This window comes from Manduca sexta, unplaced genomic scaffold (genome assembly GCF_014839805.1).
Source record: "Manduca sexta isolate Smith_Timp_Sample1 unplaced genomic scaffold, JHU_Msex_v1.0 HiC_scaffold_744, whole genome shotgun sequence".
Lineage (NCBI taxonomy): Eukaryota > Metazoa > Arthropoda > Insecta > Lepidoptera > Sphingidae > Manduca > Manduca sexta.
In genome coordinates this window covers 13,646-29,236 of record NW_023595566.1, presented here as the reverse complement: position 1 = coordinate 29,236, position 15,591 = coordinate 13,646, and the positions used below count along the sequence as shown (strand labels likewise).

At 40.5% G+C, this 15,591-nt stretch overlaps 1 protein-coding gene across 1 annotated transcript; it reads left to right on the top strand.

Annotated features, from left to right (window-relative positions):
• Positions 1 to 861: 861 nt before the first annotated feature.
• On the top strand, positions 862 to 14,253 carry LOC115452470 (the record flags this gene model as incomplete). The annotated part of the gene is given in 15 exon segments (XM_037447228.1): positions 862 to 1,258; positions 1,732 to 1,945; positions 5,135 to 5,205; positions 5,690 to 5,802; positions 6,578 to 6,694; positions 7,174 to 7,271; positions 7,588 to 7,682; positions 8,414 to 8,504; positions 9,917 to 10,028; positions 10,405 to 10,537; positions 10,753 to 10,868; positions 11,533 to 11,675; positions 12,034 to 12,110; positions 13,054 to 13,113; positions 13,998 to 14,253. Coding segments are annotated over 15 exon segments (1,906 nt in total), but the record flags the coding sequence as incomplete, so codon positions are not given.
• Between the last annotated feature and the right edge of the window lie 1,338 nt (positions 14,254 to 15,591).

Genomic DNA, 15,591 nt, shown 5'->3' with positions numbered 1-15,591 from the left:
AGAATAATGTACAAAATCAAGCATAGGCCGGTCCCCTATTGTGTCGACTGAGGGGTAATCTCTTGTCAGTCGACTTTCTATTGGACTCCACCTTAACATCAGGTGCATAGAGGTCACTTTGCCGTGCTCGTATAAAAATATATCTTACTTTCTATTAAATAAGAGCTTAGGTTGTATGTATGTTGTTTGTTAGACGTTAATGCAGAAACAGCTGAACGAATTTTGATCTAATTTGAAGCACGGACCATGTCTTGGGTTAATTGATAGACTTTTTTTTATAGTTTGAATGACGAAACGAGCTTGCCGTTCGCTTGATGGTAAGCGATACGACCGATAAACAGTAGAAACACCAACACCTTGTATTACAAAGTGTTTGGTATTCCACTGCGCTCGCCATCCTGAGACGTTAGTTAAGTCTCATCATGTCCAGTAGTTACACTGGCTTCAATGTCCTTCAAACCGGAACACAAGTGACTACACACTGCTGCTTGGTCGCAAAAATAGATAGGCTTTTGTTTCAGTAGTGTACCTTCGTGGGATTAGCTCGAATTTCTTATGTCATTTCAGAATAATGTACTTACATATAAGGCTATATTTTATTTACCACATCGACTATTATAATGCAACCGTGATGCACATGTAACGCATCCGTGACGCATACTTGCTGCACGCTTGCTGCACGGTTTCATAATAACAGTTCATAAAACCTTCGCTCTAACACTCTAGCATCAATAATGACACAATGATATGAGAAGCGACATCCTGGCGGGCACCAGGACCCAGGGGGTCGAGCCCCCGCGCTCCACCGCCTACTACTACGCGGATCTGGAACGTATCAAGAGAAATGACCCCCCAAAAAACTCAACTGAGCGAGTACGTCGAATCGAATGAAGTGATTAACGATGGACCTGTGGTTGAAGTCCCCCCACTCAGAGACAGAGTCCGGCAATGGAGTCTTCCAGAGTATAACACTCCAGAGAATTCCAGAAAGGCTGTGGAAGAGACTTATTCCACAGCTGGAACGTTTCCGATGCCAGAACCGAAAGAGAAGGAACCATTGCTAGCTGAACTTGAAGTTGTGGGGAGATTACCCTTGACCCAATTGGAGACGGCGTCAGGAGTCAGGAGGAGTAGGAGCTGGTACCTCTGTTGTCCAAACATGGGAGATGAAGAGGTTTCCAGAGAGTCCTCCTGGAGATACTCAAGTCTGCGGCCTGTAACTGCCCCGCCGGTTCCTGGACAGAATGGGATGAGCGTGGTATGTATAGGTGATGGATCGGGAAATGTTTTTGGGTTTTTGGTTATGGAGTGGTATCATGGTATGTAAATATGTTAGTAGGTTGTATAGTGCTATGTGGATACATTTGGTATTTTTTCTAAACACTATGAAGGCAAGTGGAAAATATTTCTATTTCATTAATATCGTTGCGGGTTTAAAGTAATCTCAAATGGCTCCGAACGACCGGTTCCAATGGCCGGCATGATTGTGTCGACTTGCGAGGGATAATCATCTCTAGTCAATCCCCACTCCGCTTACAAATGCAGTGGGGTAACTTTGTCGTAAAAAACTACGTTGAGCTTCATCTCTTGGTGTCAATGCATTTTGATACAGCAGTAGAGTATAAGCAGTCAATAGGTACCAGTACCTCATAATTCCGTTCTGTGTGGTTGCTAGTTGCCGACCAGCTCGTCTCTTCAAATAAGAAGGCTATAAAGGACCCCTTTTTCCAGGTGACTACGCAATCAAGTGGTAACGACATGGTGGCCCTTCGTGCTGAGCGTGACGCTCTGGCGAGGGCCTTAGCCGCTGAGAGGCAGCGGGCGGCCACCGCTGCGAGAGCTCATGATGCGAGGCTGGCGGAGCTCCACGGGGTCATAGCTGAGCTGGTCAGGAGACGTGCGGCGGACAAACACGCCAGGGCCATACCGGAGGAGGAGGTTTCTGGTAATGCCTGTTTTATATTATACACCATCATCACCGATGTAGGGCGTGCCCTAGTGCATCCATGTTTTGTGTGTTTCATCCTATGATGAAGGCGAGCTCATCGCCATATCGAGCACATATTCCGTACTTCAGGCTGATAGGGTGGTGGGTGGAGGCTTCTGAGACTCCCCCCCCCCCCGGGAGACGGGCGGCTGCGGCTGAAGACTTAGACACTTCCGTCAGAGGAAGCCCGCAGCCGTCCCTAATGCGCTGAAGAGGGCCATCGCGGAGTTTTAGCTGGTAGGCCGTGCATAGGCTGATAGGGTAGAAAAACACACGTATGATAACTACTAAAATACAATTGCCATTAAAAAGTACAGGCACGGAGGGGGTACCAAAAATGATCGCCTTGCAACTTTCGAGAAATAGCGTGCTCCCAAAAAAGAAGTGACAAAAGATGCCTGGTCACATCCGTAATCAGTGGCACTCTTAACTAAGGCAAAGTTCTAGGTGGCTGATTTTTGCGAGGTCTTTTACCTAATTGCCTAAAGACTTAAACCAATAAATAAAGGCTCCATTGCCCATAATATTAGCACAATCACTTTTAAGCAAATCTTAATGGTTAAACCCAATAAAAGACTATCATGGGATTTATCATAACCAGGATTCGAACCCAGGACCTCAGCGGCGTAGTTGTACTCGTACCTTGTTACATTTACATTACAATTATACCTTCGATGCAGTCATACAGAAAAGGATATACAGGATCATTTTGACATTGCGTTACTAAATGAAACCACATACTCGTCTTCACCTTTGCTCACATTGTGACAAAAATCATCCACTAATACGGAATATTTAAGCCAAAAATCCTGATTTTAGTTTTCTGATTTTTTTATCATTTTCTAGTTAAATAGGAATATGGCGTGTACGTGGGTGTATTTCTGACTGAAAGTGTGACAGTGGCGAAGCGTCCATACAAGCCGATTCCCACCGGCTTCCCTTTTAGGTTTTCGGTGATACTAATCAATATATTTAATAGGTAAATTTAAATTTACAACATATTATCAGACTGGACAATAATTATAATAGCTTAACTTATTAATAACTAGATGACCCGGTGAACTTCGTATCACCTACATACATTTATTATTGTTTTTTATTGTGAAACACAATTTTGCCATACAATACGTATGTTATCATTATCTGTCTCTCGCTAGTCGAGAGTACGGTTTGCACGTGAAGTAGCTCGTCGTACATTTGATTAACTTCGACTATCTAAGTCATCTTCTCCGTGGCATTTTGCGACAATAACGATAAATAAAGTTCTCACGCACTGACAAATTGATGATAGATTTTAATAATAGTCTTGAAATTTATTTATTTATTTTCTATTTTTAAGAACCCACTGACACTTTTACACTTTATTTATTTCTGAAATGTTTTGTATTTGAACAAAATAAACCAAAGAAATCGGACCTCGTAATACAACTATGAAACAGACTTATTTCTGAATACATGTATATATATGTTACAGTTCTTTATTTCTAAAAAGAGAAAAGACATGAAATGTTTGACAGGTAGGAACATTTTGTATTGAAAACTTATATTGTCGTTTTTAGTATTTTCCGTTATTTATTATTTATGTTCGTCACCGTTTAATCCATCCCTGGACTTCCACAAATAATTCAAAACCAAAATTAGCCAAATCGGTTCAGCCGTTCTCGAGTTTTAGCGAGACTAACGAACAGCAATTGATTTTTATATATATAGATGATCACTTAATAATGACATCTATCGGCCAGTAGCCCGATGTTTGCTAATTTAATCGCTATCGATTACTTGTTTTAAATAACGTTAGAAGGCGCATCTTGTATTTAGTTCCCCAGAAATTCCGTTACCAAAGTGAAATTGTGACGCCACAGGAGCAAGGTAACCCGCTGTCAAGCGGCTTAACGTCGTAGTATGTTTTTTAATATAGATGGCAGCACTTTCTATGACTTTCTATGCTAGTGTTTGTTGGAATCGTGCGGAAGATATGGGCAAAGGTAACCCGAGCTAGTTCGGCTTCACGTTAACCGACTATGTATAGTTGTCACTTTTTACGTCCATCAAACGTCATAATTTATTATGCTACCAAGTTTCGGTGTTTGTAAATTGTCATATTCATTTTATTTTTTGATACTTATGTGATATTTAGTTACCAGCGCTTTGTTTATTTATAAACTACAAAAATAAATGTGTATTATAATGGAAATAACTACTTGTAATCAGTTTAATGTCTACCTTTACGTAAGTATATTATTAATCGATGATTTCACATATTAGTATTTAGATGGTAAAATATTGGAAGTAGATCTGAAAGTTTTTGATTTTAGACACAAAATGTTTGTTAGAAGAAAATAAATATTATATTTTACTGAATTTAAAATAGCACCACGATACAAGCAAAAGTTTACGAATAAACTTTCTTGATTATAATTTAAATTGATAATTATATAAGTTTATCATGTAGGTAGACTTAAACTGTTGGTCTGTTTGGCGATCGTGATACCTATTTCTATTACATTTACAGTTTTATTTTAGAAATAAACAGATACTTTTAGGTAGGTAGTGTGGTTATTATTTTAATACTTACTTTTGTTGCTGTTATAACAAATTAATAGGTATGTACTTATAATTGTGATTAATGGAAGGAGAATTATCTACGTTTATTGTTCGATTTTATGAATGTTTCAATTATTTACGCATAATAGGTGATTTAGTAGGTATGTTAACGTTTGGTGATTTCGAATCAAGACTAATCCGTTGTCTTAGTTTTTGTTTTCCGATAAATTGCCCCCGATATCTTAAGCAACGCCAATTTTTTTTACACCGGGTTACCTTTTGAAAAATTTCACCCTTCGCCACTGAAGTGTGATGTCACTGCAACGAATTATCTAAGAGTAGTAGTGGCATTAGGGTGCGTAGAATAAAAGTTACTTTTTATAAATATTTATTGTTCGAAACTTACACTTTTTTATTTTACATCTAAAGTCCAAGTAACTTATTGTAAAGTGTTAGTTTAGAGTAGATAAGTCTGTGGTTTTATTTGGTAACGCAATGTCAAAATGAGCCTGTATATTATACTTCCAGACTAGTCCAATAGAAATGTTTCGAAAATTCGTTCAGTACCGAATATTTTTTCATAGTATGGTATCTGTTTTACAGACGAGTGCGAATCGACCACACAGCTAGCCGGAGAACTGGACAACGACGCGGACAGGTCCAGGACTGAACAGGTTAATGGGATTACATACATAGTATCACGCCTCTATCCGATAGGGGCAGGCAGGGACTAAGGATTGCCTGTTTGCACGATTCTGAAATAATTATTTTTTCCACCTTCATCTTTTTCGCCGGTTCAGGGTACTTTTGACCTGGCCTTTACTAACAATGTTATCTGAAATTTGACGGTTCGGTGCGGTCGAACCCTACCGGCTCTTCCATCCACATTCTCCTTATACATCCTCTTTGTCAGTCTATCATCCACTCTTTCAAATGCCCAAACCACCTTATGGTAAGGATCTTAGAAATGTTAAAAATCAATCTGTCCTAATATTATAAAGCTGAAGAGTTTGTTTGAACGCGCTAATACAAACGCCCATAAACAGTAGTGTAATCTCGCCTCATCATTCAAAGCAATTAACTCAGCTCGTTCTGGTAAATAAGCAATTAAAAAAGGACAAATTTCAGCTATTTCCAATTTATTTCTTTGTGTAACAGAACGACTCGTCGTCCCTGGTGAGTCCGGCGGAGTTGCCGACTCCTCAGGAGCCGAAGGTGGCTCCAGACCTGGCCGACAACAGCACCGACACCAGCTCGCACGATGCTGCCGGGTGAGTCAGTATTTTTTTAGAGTAGACGGCTACAGTCAACGCCGGGGGAAACCTACGAATAAATATCAGCCCTGTATTATATACTGTCCCATTGTTGGGAACGGGCCTCCTCTATCACTGAGAGGGAATAGGCCTTAGTCCACCACGCTGGCCTAGTGCGGGTTGGTAGACTTCACACACCCTCGAAAGTCCTAATAGAAAATATGTCAGGTGTGCAGGTTTCCTCACGATGTTTTCCTTCACCGTTAAAGCAAGCGATAATTCACAAAGAATACACATATATATTTTTTTAGAAAAGACAGAGGTGTGTGCCCTTGGGATTTGAATCTGCGGACATTCGTCTCGGCAGTCCGTTCCACAACCAACTAGGCCATCGCCGCTTTTGCTTATGTGAAGTCTGCCAATTCGAAATAGGCCAGCGTGGTGGAATTAAGCAGGATCTCTCTGGATAGTAGAGGAGGATCATGACCAGCAGTGGGACAGTGTATTATAAGTTAAACTGGTACTAACGGCTATGTATAATTATCTCCTTTGCTCTTAGTTTAACCAAATCCCTTCGTATCTCTCTTCAACTATTCTTTCCATGTTTCTTCTATTCTCGCGTGCTTTAAACACGTCTTTTCTCTACATCTCTATTTCTCATCTCCTATTTCCGCATTTCTTATCTCTTCTTCCCACATCTCTTCATTCTATCCTTTTCTCACGTCTCTTATATAATTTCGTTTCTTCTATCTTCGTCTGTAACATCTGTCAATAAGGTGTCCGTATCATGCAGGCCAGAGAACCCGTGCGTGGAGGTGACGTCACCTCAGAGTCAGCAGGACACGGAGAACTGCGACACCAGCCTGAACCTCTCGGAGAGGGACTCCGAGATATGCCTCAACACTGCTAGGTGAGGTATACTAGGGTACCGGACTCATTTTTGTTCTTTACCATTATCAAGTATTTACGTTAAATTATAACAGAAGGAATTATTAAAAACCGGGAAAAAATCAACAAGTTATAAGTTACAATTTCGGTGGAAGGGGTGATAACAAGAAACAGAAAAGAGACGAAATACCCACATGTGACGTCATCGGGAATTACGACGTGTGCGAAAGAAAGAGATGAAGCGATATCCCCACAACTGGCCCACTTCTGCACATAACAATATTTGAAATATGAATTATTAGCTCATTTTTTAACCAATTTTTATGCAGTTTTCGCAGAAGTATTTTTTGTATTATTAACCATTACATATAGAAAAATGTACAAAATCCAGCATAGTATGGTCCCCTATTGTACTGTCGAAGAATGCTCTACCATCAGTCTACCACTGTCAAATACAAATGTGGAGTCTGTATTTCGATTGAAGAGTTGTGTTTGCCGCAGATGCTGTCAGTACGCGCGGCAGGCTCACGGCGGCAGCTCCGGCAGCTGCGAGCGGCAGCACGGCTCGCCTGACGCGCGGCTGTATACTCCATCTCCTGGTGGGTATTCAATCACATCCATTGGAACACAACAGTGACTACACACTGCTTGGTGGCAGAAATAGACATTGCGGTAGTGTCTACCCAGGCGGACTCTCACGTATGAGAGACCTACCACCAGTAAGGTATTCATTCATCTCAGCCACAGGAAGTCCACTGAACATAGGCCTCCCCCAAGGATCTCCATGTCGACCTGTTGGAAGCCTGCATCCAGCGACTTCCTGCGAGCTTAGCCAGGTCGTCCGTCCACCTTGTGTTAATATACCAGTAAGGTATAATAATATGTTAATTAAAAGTATATTCCCTGTCATTCCAGGTCGCTCGGAGTCCAGACAAGCTAAGATAGCGTCCAGGGTCCGCCTCAGGAAGACCGAAGACTCCGACTCCACCAACCACGTGAACAATGAAGGGGTGAGGGTCCAAACTATGAGGATACTTGTAGTTTTTGTAGAACGTTTGGTACAAAATGGTGACCTATTTGTATTTCAATCTTAAGTTGATAGACATAAGGATGATAGTTATGTTACAATATCAGCAATTGCCAATCTCTCAATCGTTTTGTCACTTAACAGTAAATTTACTTAACCATTAAGTGCGCCTTTATATATTTATGTATAGCATTTGTGTAAATAAATATATAGATGATTTAATGAGCAGAATAGGCGGTAACTTACCAATTCTCCTTATCGAATCATTCACTCACTATCTCAATCATTCACTTCGACACTCCCGTACTCGTTCAAGCAAGCACTCACTTTTTCCCTTATTCAATTACTTCCTCCTTCACTGTTATCAATTTTTTTGGATACAATTTTTTCTGACTTACTCCTTTCTTTCTGTCGCTTTTCCACAGAGCTACTCTTATTGATTTCAATAATCGTTCATTTACTCACTCATTCGCTCCCTCACTATTTTAGCTCACTAACTTTATCAACTTTTCTATCTTTCTCCTTTCTATCTTTTTCACAGAGCTACTCTTATTGATTTCAATAATCGTTCATTTACTCACTCATTCGCTCCCTCACTAACTTTATCAACATCACTTATTTCTCGTAAGTAACTCACTAAACCCTTTCAGTAGAGGCCCGTGGCCAGTAGTGGTCAGTGTGTAATGTGAGTGCGGTGTTGTGGTGTTGTTGCAGAGCTGGTGCGCGGAGGCGGCGGAGCGGCTCGCGCTGGAGGTGTGCGCGCACGCAGACCTGCGCGAGGCACTCGTCAGCGCCGCTAATGATGGTGAGAGATCTAGATTGATTGAATAATGTAAATATTTAGTGTGTGATACGTTAGTACGAGAATGAGTAAGATCGAGTGTGTGTGCTGGATTGAATTATTTGTTTATTTTTATAAATTTTATAATCACTACATAGTATAAAACAAAGTCGCTTTCTCTGTCCCTATGTGTGCTTAAATCTTTAAAAATACGCAATGGATTTCGATGCGGTTTTTTTTAATAGATAGAGTGCTTCAAGAGGAAGGTTTATATGTATAATAATAACATCCATTAAATAGTCAGCATTGCACCCGTGCGAAGCCGGGGCGGGTCGCTAGTGTAAGAATAATTCAAAAGGAATATTGTTGAAAGAACTAGAAAATGATTTATCATGATATCTATTGCATGGTGTCTACTACATTCGTTTCATGTTGTTGAGGTTGAGTTGAAGTCAAAGACGATCACTTAGCAATCTCTTTATTTGAGTTCACAAAAGCTGATCGTCCAAAATAATTTAAATGTATGTAATGTTGATTGCACGACTGCGTTAGGTGAATTGATACGCATAAATTGATATAATGAAAATGACGTAGTAACGTGAAATGGTGACTCGCCCGTGCAACTACAGATACACGGCGAGGTACCTTACATCTATATCGAGTTAATTTCGAATTGCTAAGCGAACGACTTGGGTGATGTAACTAACTTGAAGTTGGCCGTGTCTGAGCGGACGTAAGTTTTGCTACAATCACTGTGTTATAATTCACTATGAGTGTTTAATTAGTGAGCGAGTGAGCATGTGTATGCCAGAATCACTTGAACGATATTGAACAGAATTCACATTGCTGCACATGCACATGCACATTATTATGCTATGAATGGGTTTTTTTGTATCTCATCGTATCGATGTGTTGTGCTGGATGTGCGATGAATTTGATGAGTTAGTTAATGAGCTAGTGAGCTCGAGAGTGAGTGTATGAGTTAACTAGTGAGTTCGTGAGTGAGTGAATGAGTTAGCTAGTGAGCTCGTGAGTGAGTGTATGAGTTTGTTAGTGAGCCCGTGAGTGAGTGAATGAGTTAGCTAGTGAGCTCGGGAGTAAGTTTGTTAGTGAGCCCGTGAGTGAGTGAATGAGTTAGCTAGTGAGCTCGGGAGTAAGTTTGTTAGTGAGCCCGTGAGTGAGTGAATGAGTTAGCTAGTGAGCTCGGGAGTAAGTTTGTTAGTGAGCTCGTGAGTGAGTGTATGAGTTAGCTAGTGAGCTCGGGAGTTAGTTTGTTAGTGAGCCCGTGAGTGAGTGAATGAGTTAGCTAGTGAGCTCGGGAGTAAGTTTGTTAGTGAGCTCGTGAGTGAGTGTATGAGTTAGCTAGTGAGCTCGGGAGTTAACAAGCGAGGTGGTGAGTGCGCGAGCCTGTAGTGACGGCGGTCGTTGTGTGTCAGGGTGCGCGCTGTCGGCGCAGGTGTGCGCGCTGCGGGCGCGGTGCCGCTGCCTGCGCGCCGACCGCGCCGTGCTCGCCTGCGCGCTCGACCGCGCCGTGGACACCGCGCACAGGTACTGTGCACACTGAGATATTACGTGTCGATTTGTTATGAGGCTATTTTTATAAGAAATTTTAATAAAAAGATGAACTTAGACACTGTAAAAATTACTTAAAAAGTTATTTTTTTAATTTTAAATAAAATAACTTATGATATAAAAATGTGTAAAATTATACAAAATTATGTGGGTTGTGTGTTTTTGCATTCTTTTAGATGAAAATTACTTTATACGTGAACAATGTACATTCACAAGTGACCATTTATCGTCTCCATAAATAAAAATAATATAGCAATATTTGAAAAGCCATTCCTCTAAGCCCTGTTGATTATGATACAAAAATCAATATTCCCAAACCGGAATGAATAAGGTTTATTATCCCGTGTGGCAGGCTGTCGACGTGTTGCGCGGCGCACGAGGCGTCGTCGGTGTCGCTGTGTCTCGCGCTGCGCGCCGCCGACCGCGCGCTCGAGGCGTACGACGTGCTGCTCGCGCTCGCCGAGACCGACCAGCGACACGCGCAGGTACCGGGGGGGGGGGGGGGCACGTGCTGGTACTTGCTGACGGGGAAAGAGAAACATGTTTTTTTTTTTAAATTTGTAGGTCTCCGAATTTTTGTTGACATTTTCCATACATTGCTGGTTTAATTTTTTTTTCTATTCATACTGTTTTTTTTTGGTCGCCCGTGTCACTATTTCTCTATGTTTTACATGTTAATTTTTGTTTTCTGTTATTCCAGCGTGCGTCGGCGGAGCTAGTGGCGCGGCAGTTGCTGGCGCGGCTGGACGCGGAGCAGGTCGCGACCATCGGTGAACCACTCCTGTCTCCGGGACCCTGGCTCCAACACGACACTCAGTATGTATACAGGAAGCTATAGTATTACAAAACAAAAAACTTGTTTTTGTAATTTACTTTTGTATTTAATTATGGACAGTGTTTGCTGTTTAAAAGTAATTGATTTATTATTAATGAACGATGTATGTTCCAGTATTACGCAACGCAATTTTTGAAGGTTTTTGACCCCTCACCTCCCTATGTAACGCGCTGTTAAACTTTTTCCTGAACGCCCCCGGCCCCCCCTCAGAAAGTAATGTAATTCTAAAATTATATATTTTTTTCGCCATGTACCGGAAATTCCCTAAAATACCTTTGTTATTGTTTTAATATAAAAAAAACAATGTTACTGAACGAAGGGTATACAAAGCCAACGAAATTAAAACTTCAATTTCCGGAACGTCTAAGACAATTAAATAAAAAAAATATTCACAAATACTTATAGTTTCTAATTCTTGTAAACCATAGCGCGATCTATATTTGAACTAGCGCCATCTATTGGCGGAAAGAGAAATTAAATTTTAATTTATTTTATAATCAATTTGAACAGTTACATAACGCTTTATATAAAAATCCCCTCCCGCCCCTACAACGCATCGTAACTTTATACATGACCCCCCCCCCCCCCTCTCCAAATAGTGTTACGTAATACTTGACCGGCCCGTAACACAGCCGTGTGTGTCAGGGCGGGCGGCGCGGAGGGCGCGGAGGGCGCGCGGTGGAGCGCGGAGAGCGAGGCGCGGCTGCGCGCGCACGCGGCGCGGCTGAAGGCGGACACGGTGGCGCTGCGCGACACGCAGCCGCCGCCGCATCTCTTCACGTACCACGGTGACGCACTTGTTATCTAACCTCGCTTACGTTTCATTTAACTCAAACTAATTTCATTCATATCGAATGCCGATCTCTGTTGAGATTAGCCGCCGTGGCCGAAATTAGCATATTAAATCATAGTGATAAAAGGACGTCTACCATAAGTTCTCGTATAAAAAAACTTTTTTTAGTTTTCTGATAAGAAAAAACCTTTTTCTTAGACAAAAAAACTATTGTTTTTTAAGTTTTCTTAGAAAAAAAATTTTTTTTAAAAAAAAAAATAATGTCAAAATAAAACAAATAATACTAGGATTTCTGTGTGCTAAATATACGAGCTAATTAATAAAAAAAAGCATATCGCTATGTCTGTTTGTAGACGGGTCCGAGGAGCCGCTGCCGGAGCCGACGGGCGCGTTCAGTATGGCCGCCATGGAGGACGCCGTCGACATGCAGGTAACCAACTCATACACACGTCACGTTTCCTACTTATATATAAAAAAGTTTTTCTGAAGGCGCTTATCTCAAAAAAAAAGAAAAAAAAATGTTTTTTTTTTCATAGCAATTTATCTCACTCCTGCGTGCTAAAAAATATAAAACGGGAGTTTTATCCCGGAAAAACCTTATTAACATGGGCAGGGACGCAGGCAAAAAGCCAGACAAATCGTCAAAATTATTGCGCACACATTTATTCTGTTAAAGTCGTTGCCATTAGGACAGAAACACACGCACGGTTTTATGTCCAATAAAAAATGTCTAAGCGACTTTATTTAAATAATAATTATTTTTTTTATATACGATGTCGGTTAGAACAAGCCTATTTTTAGTTACTGATAGTGTTTAAATCTAAGTATATTATGTAAGTAGGTATGCAATGAACACACTTGTAGCATCGTCGTCAGTGGCGAAGGGTTCATACAACCAGATTCCTGCTGGCTTCCTTTCCCTAATTCATATATCTAATTATCATTAGAACGATTTAGTTACCGTATTTATAGATATGAGTATTGGTGGTAGGTCTCTCATATGTGAGAATCCGCCTGGGTAGATACCGCCGCCATGTCTATTTCTGTGAAGCAGTGTGTAGTCACTGTTGTGTTCCGGTTTGAACATTGTAGTCTCAGGAAGGCGAGGGCAGTGGAATACCAAATATTTTGTAATTCAAGGTGTTGGTGTTTCTACTGTTTATGGGCGGTCGTATCGCTTAAAATCAGGCGAACGGTATGCTCGTCTCATCGTTCAAAGCAATAAGAAAAAGCGTATGTTGGGTAGGATTCCCTTTTGAAAAATTTCACACTTCGCTACTGACTGCTGTAGAAGTAAAAGTAAAATTTGTATTGAAATGTTTTGTTTAGTTTGTTGGATAAGGTGCTAATGTGAGTCGGTGTGGTGTCGGCAGGAGGCGCTGTGCTCGCTGGAGGCGCTGGCGCAGACTCGCGCGCTGCACGCCGCCGCACAGGTATGCGCACGCGCACACACACGCACCATACCCTTTCATTACCATGACATACTCCTGCTATACATTACTGTCGAATTATTTAGCATTAGCATTAATTGTTAGCATGCTAAACATCATTTAGCATTTAATACATTAAATACAGTTGCTAAATTTCGTGAAGTGCTAATCATTATTATCTAAGGACGGAGCATTGTTGTCATAACAAGTCTGTTTCTCAGGTTTTTTTATGTGACAGGCAACTAGATTCAAGTTGTATCTCAATATTAGCTAATCACAACGGCCCTATGTCTACGCACTGCGAAGGCTGCCATGCCGTCAGCTCTGAGAAACAGACTTGTTATCACAGCTCCGTCCTTAGATAAATAACGTCTATGAATACGGGCGTAACTTTTTGCCTGCAATTAATGTTCTGTGTTTTGATAAAGATGACGATTTGTCATATGACGTCACAAAACTTATGACTCCTAGGCCCCTTGTCGCTTGTTACATTTAGTTGACTCTCCGCTCCTTTTAAAGTGTGACGTTATTTTTTTTAAAACTGTGATGCCCGTACGACTTTGTAAACCACTCCGTTATTCAATTTTAAGCAAGTTTTGTTTTTTTTTCAGTTTATTTTCGTTTGATTTTATTCCTTTTAATATATAAGTTATTGAGATTCGTTGTGCCATCTAAACACAAATTGTATTCTCGTACTAAGACTACTAAGTAATCAAAGTAAAATAGTTCGCAAACACATTGCTCTACTGTTTTATTTTATTTATTAAATTTTTTCTTTGCATATTATGTATTTTGCAGTAATAAACAATTATTCATATTTTTTTTCCATTATTGGATGTGCCTTAATTACATACCTCATTGTACTAAGCACCGTTGGTATGTTGTAGGAGTCTCCGCGCGGGCGGCGCCGGCGCGCGCGGCACTGGCTCGCGCCCGCCGCCGAGACCGAGCTGTGAGCGCGCCGGACACAACCGACATGTACGGGAATGTCGTAAGCGACATCCACACAGTATGGGCCTGCACTCCGAAAATTAAAAAAATGCGAGTGTGTACTTATGTCGCACGTAAGAAGTTATACTTAATGATTTCTTATGTTTACGCGAATGTTAGACATTGAAATTAAACTAATTTTCCGGATTCTATTGTGGTTTCTGGTTTTTTTATTGGACCCCCGAGGTTTCGAAGACTTTGCAGCCTTCAATGTCACGGGGGGGACACGGGGGGTCAGTCCCCGATAGAATCCGGAAAATTAGTTAATTTTAAGAAGTTATACTTCTTTGGCGTAAGATAAAAATCTTTCTAAAAAATTTTGTCATAACCGACATCCACATAGCCTGCATTCGGGAGATAGGGCTGAAAATTATAAAAATACGTGTGTGTACTTATTCACGCATGTAAGAAGTTATACTTCTTTGGCGTAAGATAAAAATCTTCCTTAATGTTTTTTCCTTTGCGTTATCAAATGTAGAGAAAACGACACTAATAAAAGAGAAATGGTATTTAATACTTTAAAAGAAAGTTTTATTATAACGCATTATCTGATTAAATTTTATTTAAATATAAAAAAAAAATTCTTACTTTCAAAATTTGTATTTGTATGTATTTATTAATTCATTTGTACACTTATTACATATTAAATAATAATGTAATAATTTAACTAATGATTAGCTAATTTCATGGTGTCGGTTGTTCGTGTTGCGCGCACGCATCGTAATAATTTACTCTCATAACGCTAAAGGAAGTATAACTTCAATAACATAATCCGACCGAATAAGGGGCTTAACACACCGAGCTATACTTGGACATCGAGGGAATGTGCTAAGCGACATAATATAGGGATCGTCCATTAATCACGCGAAGTTCGAAGGGGGAAAGGTTCGGAAATAAAATCACGAAATATCACAAGTAGTTTAATGAGATATTACGTGTTTTTTTCGTTAATCGCGCGATTTACTCTAAATATTTAAATATATTTACCAAAAAAATAACGTGTGATTTTGGATAGGAGTGGGAGGGGTGGTCTAAAACCTCACCACAGATCACCAGAGGGGGGTAGGGCGGTTAAACACTAAACATCACGTGATTAATGGACGATCCCCTACATAGTGAGTGTATTGGAAAGGGTTAATAGAAGGAAAAGAAATATTCATGACGCTCAATGGAACTACAGTGAAAACCGATTATAGCGACACCGAAGGGATCACAGAATCCGGACGCTATATCCGATAATCGTTATAAACGATGCGCTTTTTAGATGCATTTAAGAGACCTTACTATTTAGTCGTTAACAGATGCGTCGCTATAACCGGAGTCGTTATAACCGGTTTCTACTGTATAATTACAAATTCGCGACATTTCTGGAACAAGGAGCGTATTGTGGAGCAGTGGTTCCCAAACTTTTCAATATTATCCCTGTGATAATAATAACCCTGTATACAGGCTCATGTTGACATTGCGTTACTAAATGAAACCACATACTCG